This window comes from Biomphalaria glabrata, chromosome 10 (assembly GCF_947242115.1).
Source record: "Biomphalaria glabrata chromosome 10, xgBioGlab47.1, whole genome shotgun sequence".
NCBI classification, from domain to species: Eukaryota; Metazoa; Mollusca; class Gastropoda; family Planorbidae; genus Biomphalaria; species Biomphalaria glabrata.
The window spans coordinates 12,697,833-12,717,806 of record NC_074720.1 but is presented as its reverse complement, the minus strand read 5'-3'; the positions used below and the strand labels follow the sequence as shown (position 1 = coordinate 12,717,806).

Here is a 19,974-nt window from a genome sequence, read left to right as displayed (position 1 = left end):
AAGCTCCCCTAAAATAATTTTGGCCCATGATTTAGTTTGTTACGTTGAATTATATTGCCCTCTCATATATATATATATATAATATATATATATATATATATATATATATATATATATATATATATATATATATATATATATATATATATATATATATATCGTGCACGGTAATTGGAAGAATCAGTGATTATAATTAGAGATGGGAAACGAACCGAACTCGAACCTCACTACCGATCCGAACCACTGGCGGATCAAGGGGGGGGGCGGTAGGGGCGATCGCCCCCCCCCCACTCGGCCGACCCCCCCCCCCCCCGCAGGGGGGGCGGACGAATTTTAGTATAGAATTCACACAATTTGTATACGAATTTATTACTAATGTTATTAATATATACTAATTATTTATATTTCAACCTATTTTTAGATTATTTCGCCCCCCCTTCTAGTATTTTGGCCGATTTGGTAGGGTCGGGAGGGGGCGATGGCATCATTCCGCCCCCCCCCCACCATAAACTTTCGAGTGGGGGGGGCGGTCCTATTTATTTGTAGAAATCACAGCTTACTAACAGAATCAATTAAATATGTATATGATTAAAACTTGTTATTGGTATTTTAACCGGTCTTTATATTATGTCGGGGAGGAGCGAATACCTCTACTGCCCTTCCCATCTAAACCCTTTGTGTGTGTGGGGGGGGGGCGGTGCTACTTTTATGGAGAAATCATAGTATGTGAACAAAATTAGTCGAATATCTATATAATATAAACAGGTGGAAGTGCGATACATGCAATCACCTTCCCCGCATCTGACAAACCAATACTTTTTCTTTTTGTATTATAGTAAGAAATTACAAAATTTAAAAAATCTGTCACTAATATAATTTATATATGCTATAAAGTAGATTATTATATTGAGTCGCCCAACCCCTATTCTTTAATGCAAAATGCAATCATTAGCAAAAATTATAAAAAGGAGCGAGGATTAATCGTTTTTATTTTACCGACCTTCTCCTTTCCAGACAGAGTTTGTGTAATTTCACATGAATTTATCATAACTATTTTAAGAAAGACTTTGCTTTGGAAAAGTTATAATTCAAACGAAATTTTTCAATATAACAGTCACGGTTGAGATGAGTTCAAAAGCCAGATAATCTTTTCCTAATCTTTTTCCAACCTTTACTCTATCTCATATTTTTCTAGTTAAAATAAATTTAGGACTATAACTCACAATTTATACTTGAATTTTATTGAATATTATTAATGGAATTTTTTTTTCGGCTGCGATCCTCAAAGCCTTAATCTAAATATGTGGGGTATCCTATGTTTTCAAAGAACAAATCGGTTGTATTTGCAATGTATTAAGGGACTATAAATTCATATTAGAATATTTTCCCACATTATTCAAAAGGTCCTTTATAATAGAATGAATAATGAGCTGTAGGTCAGGAGAATGCGTTACTGCAGTGAAGAATGCCAGAAAACGCTTTTAGCGTCGACGCTTCGCCCCGAACCTCACTAATGAATAATAAGCTGTAGATGTCAGGAGAATGCGTTTCTGCAGTGAAAAATGCAAGAAAACGCTTGTTGGCGTCGGGGCTTTGCCCCGAACCCCACTTATAAGTAATGAGATGTAGATGTCAGGAGAATGCGTTTCAGCCGTGAAAAGTGCAAGAAAACGCTTTTAGCGTCGGGGCTTCGCCCCAAACCCTACTGATAAATAATGAGCTGTACATGTCGTCAGGAGAATGCGTTTCAGCCGTGAAAAGTGCAAGAAAACGCTTTTAGGGTCGGGGCTTCGCCCCGAACCCTACTGATAAATAATGAACTGTAGATGTCAGGAGAATGCGTTTCAGCCGTGAAAAATGCAAGAAAACGCTTTTGGCGTCGGGGCTTTGCCCCGAACCCCACTAATAAGTAATGAGCTGTAGATGTCAGGAGAATGCGTTTCAGCCGTAAAAGGGCAAGAAAACGCCTTTGGCGTCGGGGCTTCGACCCGAATCCTACTGATCAATAATGATGTCAGGAGAATGCGTTTCTGCAGTGAAAAATGCAAGAAAACGCTTTTTGGTGTCTGGGCTTCGCCCCGAACCCCACTGAAAAAGCTTGCAGCGCTCTCCCAGACCCCCAAGCTTGCAAGAGAAAGGCCTAAACATGACTGTTTTTTTTTTCTGTTTTTTTTTCGCCGAAGATTGAGAAACAGTCTTATTTTATTCTCATATATAGAATATATATATAGGCTGTACGCACGTTTATGCATAGGGTAGGGTTTACTGGGCGTTAGGGTTAGGGTTTGGAAAAAAATCGCCCCCCCCCACTCCAAAGTTCTGGATCCGCCAGTGATCCGAACTGAATCCGAACTTTGTAACTGATAGGCGCGAACCGAACCGAACTGAACCCGAACTTTATAACTGATAGGCACGAACCGAACCGAACTGAACCCGAACTTTATAACTGATAGGCGCGAACCGAACCGAACTGAACCCGAACTTTATAACTGATAGGCGCGAACCGAACCGAACTGAACCCGAACTTTATAACTGATAGGCACGAACCGAACCGAACTGAACCCGAACTTTATAACTGATAGGCGAGAACCGAACGAACTGAGCTTACTTTAGCCGAACTGAATCAAGATTTTGCAATAGACTTGTAAGAAAAAAATATTTATCAGCGAGATAGCTTGACCGTTATTTTAAATTCTTGGAAAATTCTGTTGCTGTCTTGAGCCTTGTCCTTGACATCTTGTTTGTGCCTCTTTCCTGCATAATTTTGGGTTGTCTTGTTTTGGTATCAACGCGAAGGGTACCGTACCATTTAATAGTTGTCGGTTAATGAAATGGGGGATTCGAAAAAACAAAAAGTAGACTCTGAATGTAGAAACTACCTGGAAGAGTGGACAGATTTTTATGTTTTTGTTGAGCATGAAAATAAGCCAATGTATTTGATTTACATAGAGCTGTTTGTGGTTGTTTCTATAGAACGTAACGTTAAACGGCATTATGAAATCAAAAATATAAACGAATATGGCGGCATTCTTAGTTTGAGCCCGCGAAGAAAAAGATTGCTAAGTAACGCCTAGAGATTAGAGGATTGACGAGAATATATATCAAGAAAGGACAAGAAAATGAGTCGACGCTAAGGATACATTTTAAGTAGTGAAATGAAGGGTTACTATCAGCGAGGGAAGAAATGTGTCGTATAAATAAGATTGCATTTGAAGCAGCCAGCCTTTTTAGCATGACAATTAAAAACCTCTATTTAAAACTAAGAGATAGAGCAACAGAGTTTGAAATGCCGCTGACATATCTGATACCGCTCAACGCTTTGTGCTTATTCGCGGAACGAAAACCAATTTTAAAATTACAGAAGAGATAACTGCTATGAAGAGCGTACATGGGACCATCACAGGCTAATACGGTAATACCTGTTGAAAGAAATTTCAGACATCATGGAGGAGTGCAAGTAACTACTGATACCACTAGAAGTATGGAATGTCTTAGTGAACTGGCAGAAAGAGTTATTAGAAAAGTGTCAAGTCAAACGGAACCTCGTTGCCAATGTGTTGAATCAGAACCATGTGTTGATGTGTTTAGTCCTCTAATATTTTACATTTCAAGCGTTGAACCACAAAATGTCTAAAAATTTTCTAACAGAAATAGAGTCAGAATATGAATACATTTTATTTTACAATGAAGTGCGCTGGTTAAGCAGGGGAAAGATTCTAAAACCTTTAATTTTTTACATGAGACATTAAACTTTTATGACGGAGAAAACCTTTACTTTTTTACATGAGACATTAAACTTTTATGACGTAGAAAACCTTTACTTTTTTACATGAGACATTAAACTTTTATGACGGAGAAAACCTTTACTTTTTTTACATAAGACATTAAACTTTTATGACGGAGAAATGAAAGCAAGTGTCTTAATTTAACAACCCTTCATGGTGGTGGGATTAGGCTTTTTAAATTGACATCACATCTTCATGAAATCAACAATAAACTACAAGAAAAACAAGTTGATTTCGCATATATGATATAATACTTAATAGCTGACACAAGCGCATTCTAAACGAAATAGCAACTAATCACTTAGCAGACGGAGAGGGGTAAAACCATGGTTTCTTAATCGCCTCACAGACGACCATCTAGATTTAGTGCTTCGATGCAGCGGGATGTTCAGACGTGATTTTGGATAAATCTCCTACATCCCATGAATTCGTGTAAGTACTATCTCCAGGGGTTTCTAATCAAAATGCATCATCGTTTAATGGTTTTGTATTTTTTCTGTTATGTGTTCTGTGTCATAAATTAAAATATGTATAAACATAATCATGCCAACCGCTCTAGCCGCAGCATCCAGGAAGAAAAAAAAAGCCATAGAAAGTTTTCAAAACCCATTTATTCAGATCTTCGTATCTTGTATTATTGTGAACATTTTGATATAACGTTAACGAAAACATGGCTTTATTTCTGGAAACGTACAAATATTTTAGATTAACTATTGCGCTCGCTTTGGTTTCTGTTTCATTGTTTGTTTTTAACATCAGTGAGTACTAGAAGTGTGACAGTGGCAGTTAGTATGACTGACAGGTCTCATATATGATGTGGTCTAGTTGTGGCCAGTGGCAAGCGTTTCCTCTCAAGTCATCACATCTCTGGTAGTCATCACAAAAGTGATCAATACACCTAGGCATGATGGATATACAGTTGTATTAAAAAGTTGTATACAGTCAGTCTATCATTTAATATATGTGAACATAGACATGGTCAGTACATACGTTTATACAATTTTATATCGCGAGTCTTGTTTATCATAAAATTAACCTGAACATAAACATTATCACTTCGCCAGAGAATGAATACTCGTTCTTGCTTGATTAATGAGGAATGCATTATTTCCCGTGGCTATGCAAATTATCACTATATAGCTCTATGATTTACATCAGGTATCTGCTTATTCTCAGTCTACGGAAGGCCTAATTAACCTTACTTTTATTATTTTCAATCCTTCCTTGTTCTTTCTTTTTTTCTTCTTTTACTATTTCGCAAATCCCTCTGGCTCACTCACTCACGCATTTTCCTCTCTCCTTCATGTTTATCCAATATTTTCTATCTTATTTTATCTTATATGATACAGACGTTACTTCAAACAAGAAGATGACTACGTCTTATGCGTCATGCATTTAGTCATGCATTAGTGAAACGACGCATCATACTTGATGAATAGGATTGTAGGCCTATATTTTAATCCTTACATGTGTACTTTACAAAACGATACTTTACAATACTATAAATTACGGTAGCATACCTTAAGATACCGTACATTACGATCCAATATTTTAAGATACCATATATTACAATACTATACTTAACATTCCTTTATTTTACAAGTAAATACAGTGCTCAAAAACAATTCAAACGCTTTATGCAAGCGATAGCGTTTGGAAAAACAACTATTATGTGTTAGTACAGTGTTTGTAATATTCTTTAATGTCTTATCACCGCAGAGGGGGATGGACTGGCCATGTATACATATGGGGCCTATAAATGGTCGAACGGACCAGTTTGATCGATACATTTTATATATTTTATAATGTTCCATCATAAAAGAGCGTCCTAAAGATCAACTCAAGCGCCATTTTGCCCTCACTGGCCTAGAGGAAAGTAACTTGCAACAGTCTCTGAAAGAGACAGCTGGAGAGCTCTCACACGGGACACACATTTGAGGCCCTTGTACAAGACGTAACAAAAATGAAATAGACTCCGGCGGACAACGGCTTTGTCTGCATCAGAAGTGAAAAAATATGCAGGTCGCAAATGGGTTTGTGTGGCCACGTGAAATTCTGCACTCGTCCTTAATCTTAGGAATCGAAGATATTGCCATTTATTTATTTTAATAGAAATAATGGAATAGCTTGAGTCCCCTGAGCCTCAAGTCATTATAAATTCTATGCAAGTAACAAATAAGATAAGGTCTACACGTGGACCGGGTTGTTATGGTAATGTCTTAACCAGTGCCACCTGCATGTAAGTGAGGCCCCCCCCCCACCTTTTCTTTTTAACAAGGGAGTTTGTTTTGAAAGTAAGTAAAGTAAAGTTCCCCTTTCAGACCTTGTGGTCTATAGGGCAGATGATGTAAAGGTCATCTGTTTCTGTGGCCCACGGTTAACGAGGCTGTCATGTGACCAGCACAACGACGCAATGTCAGGTACCCACCCATTAGTGGTCCATTAGAACTGAGTGGACTCGCCTCCTAGTTTGTTTTGAAAGTTTCTCTCAGATCTAATGAAGTCTAAGCAGAGTGCTAATTTCGTAGCTGTTTTTTGTTTTTATTGTTTGTTTTGCATCCCATGATACTTACGCAGCAAAGAAAGATAAGTGTGTGTAGGAAGTAGTGTCAGGATAGTCTGGGGAAATACACTTGATGAATCTGGGCGTGTCAAGAATCCAAAAGCATTTCTGGAAGGCGAGCGTGAGCTCTGTGGAGTTACACTTGTCGAAGTAGTAAGGGAACTCGGAACATATCTTGCAGGCCTCAGGTCTGTTCAGAAAAAAAAAAGCGGATTACTTTATATGCCGTGAAAAATTGTATTACATGATTTAAAATTTTTGTCCTATTAAAAAAAACACAATGTAATGTCATCATATAATTGCAGCATTGTTAAAATAATGGGTCCACGTAAGCACCTTTAAGGCCAGGGAATGTTCTATGTTAGTGATGTATAATTTGTACCAGACAGAATGAATTTATATAAGCTTTGTATTTTAAAAAAATGGGTTAAGGCAAATATTTGAAAACAATTTCAAAGAAAAGACAACACTATAGAAAATAGACGACGTCAAACAACAAATTTAAAAACTCAAAGGCCTAAATTCAAATTAAATCCCCAATGAAATGTTTTTGTTGAATTGAATACATGTATTATCAATGTGGAAATGGAGAAATACCCTAGAAAATATGCTTCAACAAAGTCCTAACTACGATTCAATGATCCTCTGGCGTGAAAATCTTGACCTTTCTACTGAGACGAAGATTTAATAAAAGACAGCAGACGTCAAGGCAACCATTGGTCTCAACCCGTGACGTAAGAGAAGATACTATTAGTGCTATACTTCTCAAGGATTAAAATGATGTTGTATACATGTACACAGATGTGCAACTACTCACTGGTTTTGTTTCACATGTCTAGTCAAAGATCTGAAGACAGCGGCGTGTTCTTTGCTCAGGTCGTGATGGTGAGCTATCGATTCTATTGTCGGGCTGCCATGCCTTGAAGGAGGGAGTGCAATGACTTTGTCTGTTTGCAGCCACTGAGGATCTGTTGCAGACGACAAAGCAAATCTATGTCATTAAGCGATATGTAGAACAGAAGTGCGCTATAGACTTGTTTCTTACAACGTCAAGAGGTAAGCTCTCACAGGACTAAGTGAGTTTATTTAGTTCGAATCCTTGTTTAACCTTGCTTTTTCTTTTAAGTAAGTTGTTTTAGGACGAAAAGGGGAAAGTGGAAGGAAAGTGGAAGGAAGGTGGAAGGAAGGTGGAAGGAAGGTGGAAGAAAAGTGGAAGGAAGGGTGGTCTTTGCCCTGACCACAAGGTACCCTCACTGACCCTCACTGAAATTTAACAGCAATAACCTTTGAGTATTGTATAAACCATGGAACTCTCTTATTTTATTACACTGTCTGGTAATATAAGTTTAAACTGTGGTTAGAAAGCCTTATGGAACGGATTTCATTAAACAAAACAATTACAACAATATTAAGAACTCAAAATCCAGATTCTTTTTGTCTTTAAAATGGTGATTTGATAAAAAGTCAATCTAGCGCCATGTGAGAGCAGTGGCAGACTGGCTCTATGGGCATTCAGGGCCAAATCACCCAAATGGACTGTTTGGGTGGCCACTAAATGGTCAAATTTCAATAATATTAAAACTAGTGAAAATATTTTGTAATGCTCTCATATACATGGCCCTTGCCTTCCCAGGCTTAAGACTAAGATACAAAACCTAATACGTGGGCCGGGCAGTATGCTAATGCTAGGACCAATTTAGACGGTCTGCCCCTGAGGGAGTTGTGTGTCCAGCACATCCAACGTTGAAATAAATTGCATTGAAAACAAATCACTTATATATTAATTATAAGCCTATAAATACAATTACAGAAGGTAGCTTGGCTGACAGTATGACATCAACGACATTATCCAATAGAACTCTTTCTTTTATACTCTTTTATAAAGAATTTTTTAGAAACTGTTTTGAGTCTTTAATTTTCCTCTGAATATTCTTTAGAAAGTTTTTTTTTCTTACATACAGAGAAAAAAAGAACTACATTATTGGACGAGTCACCTGGAGCTGGAAACATTGTGATAACATTTCTTACGGTAAATATGATTGACAGCTAAGGAAAGTCCTGGAATAAATGGACTTCTGATGCCAAGCTCCACGTCGTAGGGAACAAACGTAGCTCGAAATCCGCAATTTTCAACCTGGAGATATATAGGTCAGTGCAACTTTTTAGTTACTTAAAAAGTCACTTGAAGTACATTGGTGTAAATGTGTTTGACGCTAATCATTTCGAAAGTTAGACTAGATTTCTTGTGAAAGCAGTATATAATAAAGAGTGTGTCCTTTATCATTATAGAATACCAAATTACACTCAGAAAATATTGCGATGAAATGTTTATAAGTAGATATACTAGCACAAGGATGTACTTCTCCAGTGCTTTTGACGCAGAGATCTTTTTTTTTTAACTTTGATATTTACATATTTTTTTTTAAATACGACTAATTGCTTGCACTCCGCCATGTATAATAAAATCTCTAATAATAGTAATATCGAGGTAAACTACAATCTTAAGAACTGTTTAATGATTAATGTCAACATTAATAAAATAATGGAAAGAAAAAACTAACATTGAAAGTGTGGTGATAATGGAGAACGAGAGACATTTTGGACTGGAAACGGAAGACTACTCATACATTTGTAAATTGAAAGTGGTGCTGTAAACACAATGCATTGTTCAATGTTGCTGGCCAGAGGCGGCCTTAGCAGAGCGTGAGTCCCTGGGCGAGTGTCATGTGCTGGGCCCTGAACATATATATACTGTACCACATCATGCTATTAGGCTCATTCGCTCTAACGCTGTATGCTGTACTATTGGCCTTTCACTCATTATATACTGAATTGTAATAATACTGCATGAAATATTTCGCCTTTTAAAGTTAATAAACGTAGCCAATGATTCAGAAACATTTTGAATGAAAAATTAAAAAAAAAAAATAGATAATAATAATTTCTGCTAAGCACGATGGCGTCGGAAAGTAACTATTAATTACGTTGGAGAACCAGAACAATAACCAGATAGTTGCTAAGACGGTCACAGACGGATTCAGTCACGCAACTTTCCTGGCTTGTCACTTTGTACTACTACTACTATTATGTATCTTCTCACCGATGCGCGGTCCGAATGTTAAATTGATGATCTATAACAGCAAGGTATGCGATCCAGTTGTCCCCCTTGACGTTCGCATACTCGACTTTCACGGAAGGGCTATACCACGGGTTTTCAAAATAAATAATGAAAAAAAAAAATACTCCCGAGGGTTTTCCCACAGCCACCCAATGTTTAGTAGCCTATTGAAAAAAAAAACGTTATGGTCAAACTGTCTGGATGTTGATTGGCCGAAATAACCGTATAACACATTAACTGGTTCAATCAAGACCGAGTAGGCCTCGACACTGACCTACGATCACAACTTGTGTAGACCAATAGCTCGATGCCCCGTCACAGGTCGAGACTTCAGAAACAGTTGGCATGTAAAGGTTGTTGAGAGAATAGGGAATTGTTATTTAGTAGATGAAAGTGTTAGGGGATATCTTGTGTTCGTATCCAAATTACTGTACGTATATGATATTAAATTCCGCGGAAATTTCAATTTCTCGGAGCACACCCCCCTTGAAAGTCAAGAACACAATATATTTCTTTATTAATTTTCATTTTAAAAAATCAATTTTTCAAAAGCCTATAATTAAATGGACAAGAACATGCACAATGGGTTTCAGGGAAAAGCTTATGTTTATTAAGCTCCAGAGTCTAGACTATTGCTGTGCTCGACACTGGGCACTCTCACCTCAAAGACATACTGTCTATTGTCTGGGTTGTAGAATCTTTTCACATAGATGTTGTGGGCGGGGTCTGAGTAAATGACCGGTCCATGGGTCAGTTCATGTTTGTAATGTCCACCATCGCTAAAGATATCATCTGTGCCACCCAGCGTCACCTTTTGGTCAAGTAAAAAAAAAGGTCAGGTATCATTAGTTGAAACACACTAGTCTAAAACACCATAGCTTAGAATACTTTTAGGCATAGAATACACCAAGGCCTAGAATACATCTAGGTTTCGATACACCTGAGCTTAAAAGCAACATGGCTTTGACTACAGCATATCGTAGAGTGCGCCTTTGTTAACCCTATCATCTAAACACCATAGCTTAGAATACTTTTAGGCATAGAATACACCAAGGCCTAGAATACATCTAGGTTTCGATACACCTGAGCTTAAAAGCAACATGGCTTTGACTACAGCATATCGTAGAGTGCGCCTTTGTTAACCCTATCATCATGTCATGCCTCTTGTTTAACACGTGCACACATTTTTAACAAAGCTTATATCAACTCGCTCTGTCTATCTGTTTGTCTATCTGTCTGTCTGTCTCTCTGTCTGTCTCTCTGTCTGTCTGTCTGGTAAAAGTTTGAACATATTTTTTTCCAATTCTCGAATCAAGTTGAAACTTTGCACAATTATTCATAGTACTTGACAAAACATGAATCAATAAAAAAAATTTCAACAATTAGTTAATCAATTATTGTTGATTAATTACTTTATTTGATATTGAAACAAGGGGAATAACTGCTACTTAATAAGAGGTATGGATGTATATATGGATTTAATTCCTCTATTATGTTTTAATATGTTTTTTTCTCCCACTTGCCATTCTCGTATCAAGTTAATGTTTTGTATAATTATTCATAGTCAATGACAGTACAAGAATCAATCCAAAATAAATATTAACTAATTAGTTAATCAATAGTACTAATTAATTTTGTTTTATAAGTCAGAAAGGGAGCTAACCCTGTCATTTTAAGATAAATAGCAGTAATTAGCGGGTTGTTTGTTGTTTTTTTTACCTAAGATAAGCTTTGTTTTTTTTTTAAAAAGTAATCTTTTTCTTTTACTTGTCCCATTGGTTGGAGCCTCATTCGCATCAATAATTGTATGGAAGAACCATCAAGAAAAGTGTTGTCAGGTGTGGTTTACCTAGGTTTGATCAGTAAGCGACGTTTTAATTGAAAGTGCGACGTAGGATTGGGGAAAAAAAAAAAAAAAAAAAAAAAAAAAAACAGCTCTTAAACGTACAATGGCAAACGATCTGCGCTAAGAAATAAGGGGAACATTTCTGGAGGACAGCTACCGTACCAAGATTTTTTTCTCGACTACCTCGTGCCACATGTTTTTAATTTTAATTTTTTATTTGCAAACAATACTCAAGTACTCACGTTTCCAGCTTGACCATACGTGACGATAGACAAAGTCTTGATGTTCTGATAGCCAAGTTCAAACTTGGCTGCTATCTCGATGCCGTCCACTACAATTTTACCTTTAATTCTTCGGTTGAAGGCGTGAACCTAGAATACAAACAATCACATTGGAATAAGCGCTAAGGGGGCAGTAAAAGAGTTTTAAACAAGGCTAGGCTGCTGTGGTGGACCATCTAAAAATATTTATACAATGCAGGCCTAGTCAAAAAACCTTGTTAAAAAGTATTAAAATGCTTAAATACACTTAACCTGATCTATATCATGGAACCTAGAATAGACGATTGTACAAAATAAAAGAGAATACTTACTTCAACATAAATGTATATGTGTGTCGTGGTATTTTTACGACTTAGGCCTACCACCTTTTTTTGTGTGTGTGTGTGGGGGGGGGTAATGTAATGCGGGAGAAGAGATTTATTACAAGATTTATTTCTGCAATGGTTTTGAGATGCTGCATTTCAGTTCGGAAATTTGATTTTGAAAATCAGCTTTGAAGATTTATATTAAATGAAGCATTGCTGGGAATAGTAGTCCTAATCTGGTAATGCGAAGGATTTCACCATTAATATTTTACTTCTTGACAGGTTTGAGCTGTAGAACGTAAGTGTTGTATGCTGTGCTCTGGCAACTGACTTAATGGAATAAATATCCTTGTTCCTTTTCATTGTCTTCAAGTCCAGGCAAAGTATGTATACGTATGTAATTGACTCCACATACTGAGTACTCACTAAATGAAGGCAGTGGCGTACCGAGAGGAGGAGGAGGTCGCCCGAGGCGCCGGAGTGTAAGGAGGCGCTACAATGGGTATCAAAGCGCTATATAAAATAACATATTTTTGTTTATTATGGTTTCGATGGCTTATTTGTCCTAGGCACAAGGTACGTAATAACAGACGCGAGCACGCTACTCTGCCTCATCGTGGCGCTTGTGTGGAAACAGCCATTGGAGGAAGTGGTTAGGCTAAATGGATAGCAAAACAAAACTCCCGTGAGGGTGACCACGGGTAGGCGAGAGTCGACACATTGCATGGAGCGGAGTTGAAAGAGAGCCCTTACGAACTGTCTATAATCCATGCGCCGTTCCTCAAGGGACCGTTACATAAATGGCGAGTCCATCACGGTTAGCTTGGTATAACAAAGGAAAAGGAGGCTCCCGGTGCTCTCGGCCTTCGGCCATGTTCAGCCAAGCATGCGTCCGCGGCCAAAGGCATCGGAAACAGCAATGCTTTACATAGGCATTAACTAGGGTCTCTCCCAGACAGAACGGTAGTTCGGACAGGTTTTTTTTTTTTACTGTTTGACGCTCAAACAGTTTTTTTTTTCAAAGTTAGAGCTCGAAGAGCCTTCGGCTCAGCTCTTGGACAATCAAAACGTAATAACAGATTTTCGTTTTCTTCGTTTACATTACAAATAAGTTTTGTTTCCCTTGCTGGTGTTTTCTTATGCTAATGCTTATTTCATACACTATTGGGAGATGTGAAGGGAATACTGGGGATCGCCCTCACGTTTGGATGCCCTGGGCGTCTCACACACTCTTCGGTATGCCAGTGAATAAATATGACAATCTTACATTAAAATAACAGAAGCCAATCATGACTCCAGTCCTTTGCTTCAGTTCCAGTTTGACAGACGTGAACAGGAAGCGACACGGGTCATGGAACTTGACACTTTCATTGTTGAATGTGGTCAGTACAGGATCATTTTTTAGTTCCGCTGCCCACTGGTCTGTGGACATAACAAGTCGAAGCTCCCATGAATTAATTCTAGATTGTAATTCTAAGTATACATTTAAACAGGGACTTGAAAGGCGGCGTCTTTCTGAGCTCTTGGTCATTCAACTTATCAGATGTAAAGCATGAAGGCGCAATTTTTGAAAGGAAGAATTGGATCCCTATTTTTTTTTTTTTTTACAAATAAAAGCAAAAGCATCAAAAATGTTTTTAACTTCACTTTTTAACTTCACTTTTTAACTTCACTTTGAAAGCTGGTAGGACAAAGCCGAGAAAGATAATTGAAGACAGTGTTTATTTTTTAGGCCTAAACATAAACACGTAGACTAATCACTAATGTAATTCGTTTTTTTTTTATAATCTCCCTAGTTTGGGTTCTAATAATATAGACATTGTAAATAAAACATTTATATTGTTGTTTTTTTTAATAATTTTGTAAATATTCTAATTAATAGAAAGATTTTGTCTAGCCTTTGTGTGGGGGTGGTCACATTCACAATAGATATCGTGCAGCAAGAGTTATGTGCAGCAAGAGTTATGTGCAACAGCAACAAGAGTTATGTGCGGACTTTCATCTCCAAATATTTTTTAAAACTTTTTTTTCTAACTGCGCCACAGAATAGTTGATCTTTATATCATCTGCCCTATAGATCGCAAGGTCTGAAAGGGGTACTTTACTTTACACGTAGGCCTGTATAGTTTTAAATCTGTATACATGTAATTCTGTTACTTTCTGTATTCTATAAAGTGTACACTTTGATTTTAAAATATCTGCACTTTTAATTATGTCCACATGTAAGTCAAAGAATACAACTTACTGCTCTGGTAGCAGGCGAAGTCTCCGTGTCCCCATGAGTAAGGTGGGTTGTTGCACTCACAAGTCGAGTTATAGAAACACTGGGCCCGTCCAGATATACAATAGTGTGGATGGCAGACCTCCTCTGTAATCAGTTAGTTCAAGAGTCAATGTTTTGAGTTTTTCCATACATAAACACGTCACCAGTGGCGTAGCTAAGGATTTGGGAACCCAAGAGGGTGCTGGACCTCTTTAGGGGCATCTGCATTTTGACGTTTGACATGACATGAGATAATTGCTTAATATTTAATGTAAAAACATATTTCGGACACTCCTTTGGGGGACCCCTCAAGTGGGGAACCGAGGATATTTTGAAACTTGGACCCACCCCCCCTTCCCCCACTCTAGCTCACTGGCGGATCCAGGGAGTGTGGCGGTAGGGGCGATCACCCCCCCACTCGGTCGACCCCCCCCCTCGAAGGGTGGGGAGAACGAATTTTGGTATAGAATTCACACAATTTGTATACGAAGTTATTACTTTTGTTATTAATATAGTATAAATTATTTATATTTCAACCTATTTTTATATTATTTCGCCCCCTAGTATGTTGGCCGATTTTGGTGGGGTCGGGAGGGGGCGATGGAATCAATCCCGTCCCCCCCCCCTAAACTTTCTAGTGGATGGGGCGGTCCAATTTATTTGTAGAAATCACAGCTTGCTAACAGAATCAATTAAATATCTATATGATTAAAACTTGTTATTGATATTTGAACCGATCTTTATATTATGTCGTTCCCCTGTTGGCCGATTGGGGGGGGGGAGGGGATGCGAATACCTCTACTGCCTTTCCCACCTAAACCCTTAGAGTGTGGGGGGAGCGGTCCTACTTTTATGGAGAAATCATAGTTTGTGAACAAAAATATGTCGCTCCCCTTCTGGTATCTTGGTCGATTCGGTGGGATAAGGAGGAACGATTGCATGTAGCCTACTGTCCTCCCCACTCTAGTCCTTTGAGTGGGGGGTGGTCCTATTTTTATGGAGAAATCATAGTTTGTCAACAAAATTAGTTGAATATCTATATAATATAAGATACGTATTGATATGTGAACCCATTTGTATATTATGTTGTGCCATACTCTAATGTCAAATTTTATCATTAGTAAATATATACAATGAAAAAGGATTGTACCAGGTGGGAGGGGCGATCGCCTTTCCCCCATCGGACAAACCAATACTTTTTCTTTTTGTATTATAGTTAAGAAAGTACAAAATAAAAAAAAATCTGTCACTAATATAATTTATATATGCTATAAATTAAATTCTTATATCGAGTCGCCCCATCCCTATTCTTTAATGCCAAATGCAATCATTAGCAGAAATTATAAAACGCAGCGAGGATTAATCGTTTTCACTCTACCGCCCCTCCCCTTTCCAGACAGAGTTTATGTAATTTCACATGAATTTTAACATAATTATTTTAAGAAAGATTTTGCTTTGGAAAAGTTAGAATTCAAACGAAATTTTTCAGTATAAGAGTCACGATTAAGATGAGTTCTACACCTAAATGATCTTTTCCTAGTTAGCTTTTTCCAACCTTTACTCAGTCTGATTAAGGCCTTAAAAAGTGTATAATAACGTTGTTGTTCTTTTGTCCAATGGTGATAAAAGTGAATCATTAAAAAAAATTTGATTTTTTAAATATTAAAATTTATTCCATTAATTATGCAATTAATTACAGCAACATAGAAAAGTAAGAGAAAGCGATATTGGGAAATGTTTAGGCAATAAAAGGAAATAAAAAAAAGAAAAATTAAAAGAGATTTAAAAAAAAAAATTAACAAACCAAACAATGTTAAAGACGCTATATTAAAAAATCACTGTTTTCTCGGCGAGATACATCAACTGTTAAATTTATAGGAAAATCGTTAGTGTCGTTTTTGAGATCCGCTATCCAGGTTCCTGGATTTAAGTTCCATGAATGATTGAGTTGAATAGAGGTATTGTCATGAGTTTGTGCTACACGCGAATGAGCTTTTAGAACTTTGATTTCACAGTTCTAAAACGTGCACTAAAAATTACCGTAATCCTTTTAAAATACTTCCATTATTAACACTTTCTTCATTATGAACACCAAATACTCAACAGAAATCTAATTATTTATAACCCGTCATTGGTGGACTTTTCTACTTGGCTATAAGATTTTTATTTTAGAAATATATAAAATTACATTCTTAATGAGTTTAAAATTAGTTAATCTTTTTTTCTTCTCTGTAAAAAAAAATTAATACGCGTAGGGATGGAAAATATTTAGAAATAGTAATTCTGACCTGCATAGCAGACTTGACCAACCAAAACAAAGAGGACAACTACATTCAGCAGTCTTGCTGACATTTTCCTGGCCATGTCCAGTCGTCATCAAATAGTTTGAAATGTCTGAACCAATCAAAGGACATGTTATTGAAAAAAAAAGTCATATAACATTTTTTTTTATTTTCATCTTATTTTTGTTTTGTTTTTCTATTAAGAAATAAATTGCGCGATGGTTGTTATTGTCAAAAACTACTGCATCTCTGCTGTAATCACCAGGCGCCTTTGCATTTTCACCCTTCTTTCTGCTACATTTGTATATGGCATCTGCAATCCGGGACCCTTATATTCACTCTCCATGTGGATCTATCCAGTGTCACTTTTTACCAATTGTTAATGTCGAATTTGAAGAGCTTCATATGGCGTTTGCATGCATGTATACCTTAACGGTGGACGACCAGTGGCTCTCCTGCCTTCTGTTAGATCACCATATCTATTTCTAAAGGCTATGGTCATTGGTCACATACCACAGTGTTTCAAAACAAATTAATATCTAATTTAATTTCGTCCAAACAATCTGTGTAAATTCTCTAATGACTTTTTGAAAATGCTACATGTCATATTAAAACTGTACATTTTGTGGGTGCAACAAAGAAAAGTAACCTAACATTAACATTTACACAATGCACATTTAGATCTACTTTTTTTTACAGCTCAACTTACATGACATTTAAAAAATTTAATTTAGCTCCAATGGTGATAAATATAAATGTGTTTCAGTTCGTCTTTTTCTCTGACCTCATTCTGTTGTTTGAAAACTAATTGGCCAGATTTAGCAATACTCAGTGAGTTCAAACAAAAAAGTGAAAATATCATCACTATTGTTATCAATCTTATAAGCAAGAGAGACGTTTGATCTTACCTGAGAATGTCAAGAAAGTGTCCCATCCAACAGGAGAGTGATAACAGTTTATATAATAAGTATTTTTTTAACTGTAGACCTACTATAAAAGACACCAGGTGTTTGATACTACGAACTCTCGGATGATGATTAGAACTTGATATCTTAAATTGACAAAAAAAAAAAAATGTTGGTCTGTTTTTAATTCGATTTTTTTTTCATCATTGAACCAATCAAGATATTTTTTTTTCATTATCATTAAAAAACAACAACATTTCACTGGTCTATATATATATATGTGTTTACACGTATCCCTTTCTTTCATTTTGCTCTCTCTCTCTCTCACACACACACAATTCTTGACTTAACTATTTCTCTAACACATATCCTCTCTTTTCCTCGTTTCTCCCAGAGATTAGAGGCACCAGAGTGTAATTAATAATAATTATCTGTCTTTTAGGTTCCCCAAGGTTGTTATCACCGAAAGTGGTCATGGTTTTAAGCGCACCATTACCTCTAAAATTTTCCAATAGCATGCGTCTCAACTAGCATCTGACAACCCCTGGCCTTCACGTTAGTTTCAGATATTGAGCCCGTTGGAACCGTTATTACTGACAGTAGAAAGGGGAAAGGCGAGCAAATTAATTTCTGGCTGGAGGTGCTTGTTAACCTTGGTTGGCAACCCACCTAGGAAAGGAAAACTCTGAATTCAAGCCCCCTACAGCCTTGCGGCTATTGAATCTGAAATTGTCTAGTAGTGTTGTGCGTGCACTTGAAACACTAAGGCCAGCAAAAGTGAACAAAAGTTCCCTTCCACCAGTCTGAATTGGACAGCGAGTTCCTCCTTCCCGCTGTCCTGTACGACTGGGGGATGAGACTCGGGGTTAAACTTAGAGTTTGTTTTTCGTTCACTTCCAATGGACACTGGCAATCCGGAATCGAGAACTAGAGACGCGACCAAAGGCCGCACCACTGGGACCCTCGTCGTATTCGTATACTATACCAGGCTAACCGTGCGGTAACGGCCTGGACGTTGACAGATCGCTGCGGAAGCTTTTTTACATCCCAGCACAGTACAATGGAGATGCTCTCGCACCCTCTTATACACTCCCACGGTAGCCTTGTTTCGCTACCCTTTGGGCTAGTCGTCCCCTCACACGACCGTTTCCACCCGGGCGCCACTATGAGGCAGAGCAGCAAAGCCCGGGTGCGGCTATACCAGCCTTTGGGGCACAACCTTGAGGAAAAATTAGGTGCTGCTAACCCTTAGGCACACAGTGCCACAACCTGTTCTAACTGATGTCATATAATGATTATCTAATTGATCTAATTGTTTTGTAAAGGGTCAATATCTTATTCAAAAAAAAAGTTGAGTCTGCCATCTCGTGGATGTCAATGCAGTTCACGCGATAATATGAAAAACTACTTATTAATTGTTGTTTAAATTATGTTCCACTTATATGCATATTAGATTTTTAAAAAAAAAAAAAAAAAAAAAAAAAAAAAAAGTAAAAACTCTTTTGTAAATGTTATAGTTAGTATGACAGAACTTATTAACTTCGCAATACATTTGTAAGAAAAAAAAATTTTGACAGTAAATCTAAAACCGTTTGCATAAATGTGTTTAAAATATGGTAAAAAGTCATCTCCTCTACTACATAGTTGTGATTGTGTGTTACTATTAATAGTGAATAGTTGTAAGAAATGGTGTAATTTTATGAAAAAAAAATGCTTGCATAGTTGATTTTTAAAAATAAATGTTTCGCTTTCAGAAAAGAAAAAGTAGCCGCTGCATCAGAACTTTAAATGGTCTAAAATATCATGATGTCGGATTTTCAATATCTTTTCTATTTTACGAGATATAAACGGGACGGACGGACGGACAGCCGTCAGACAGACCACACAAAAGTAATAGCGTCTTTTCCCTTTACGGGGACCGCAAAAAAAAAAAAAAAAAAGCATAGTCATTTTATAGTAACTCTAATTGCAACCATTTATCTGAAAATTACAGGGCTTAGCTCCCTTTCTACTATATAAAACAAAATTAGTCAATTACTATTAAATGATTGACTGATTGGTTAATTTCTGGATTGATTCGTGTTTTCTTATCAAATAGGAATTATTAGGAAAATTTCAACTTGATCCGAGAATGTGAAGTTACAGAATAAAATGTGCCAAAACGTTAAAAGGGGACTAAATCTATATACATGTCCACATCTCTCATTAAGTAGCATTTATTCCCCTTATTTCGAAATCAAACAAAATAATTAATCATCAACAATTTATTAATTAATTCCTTCAATTTTTTTAATTGATTCGTGTCTTGTCAGGTTCAATAAATAATTGTGCAAAGTTTTAACTTGATCCGAGAATGAGAAGTGGGAGAAAAAAATATGTTCACACTTTTTACCAGACAAACTGTAAAAACAAACAGCCATTTAAGCAGCGTTACTATTAACAATGTTGCGTGCTGTATTGGAAAAGCACTAGGCATCTTTTAAAAGCTATTGCCTAACTGGGCAAACAAATTAAACAGCCTGGAGACCATGATCCACCTCCTGAGTACCATCATCAACGACCACTTACGTTAGCGAGACGTGGCAGCCATCCATTAAGGTTCAACAGAGGCTAAGCGTTGCTCCAG

General features: G+C 37.1%; 1 protein-coding gene across 1 annotated transcript; it reads right to left on the bottom strand.

Moving 5' to 3' along the window:
• Positions 1-4,378: 4,378 nt before the first annotated feature.
• LOC106054418 (uncharacterized) lies at positions 4,379-17,483 on the bottom strand. The gene is made up of 10 exons (XM_056045293.1): positions 17,352-17,483; positions 16,450-16,555; positions 14,144-14,266; positions 13,166-13,320; positions 11,555-11,683; positions 10,128-10,277; positions 8,377-8,482; positions 7,166-7,316; positions 6,359-6,538; positions 4,379-4,683 (listed from the first exon to the last, which is right to left on the bottom strand). Exons 2-10 carry the CDS (start codon positions 16,523-16,525, stop codon positions 4,572-4,574), a joined length of 1,182 nt encoding a protein of 393 aa, XP_055901268.1. The 5' UTR covers positions 16,526-16,555; positions 17,352-17,483; the 3' UTR covers positions 4,379-4,571.
• Positions 17,484-19,974: the final 2,491 nt, after the last annotated feature.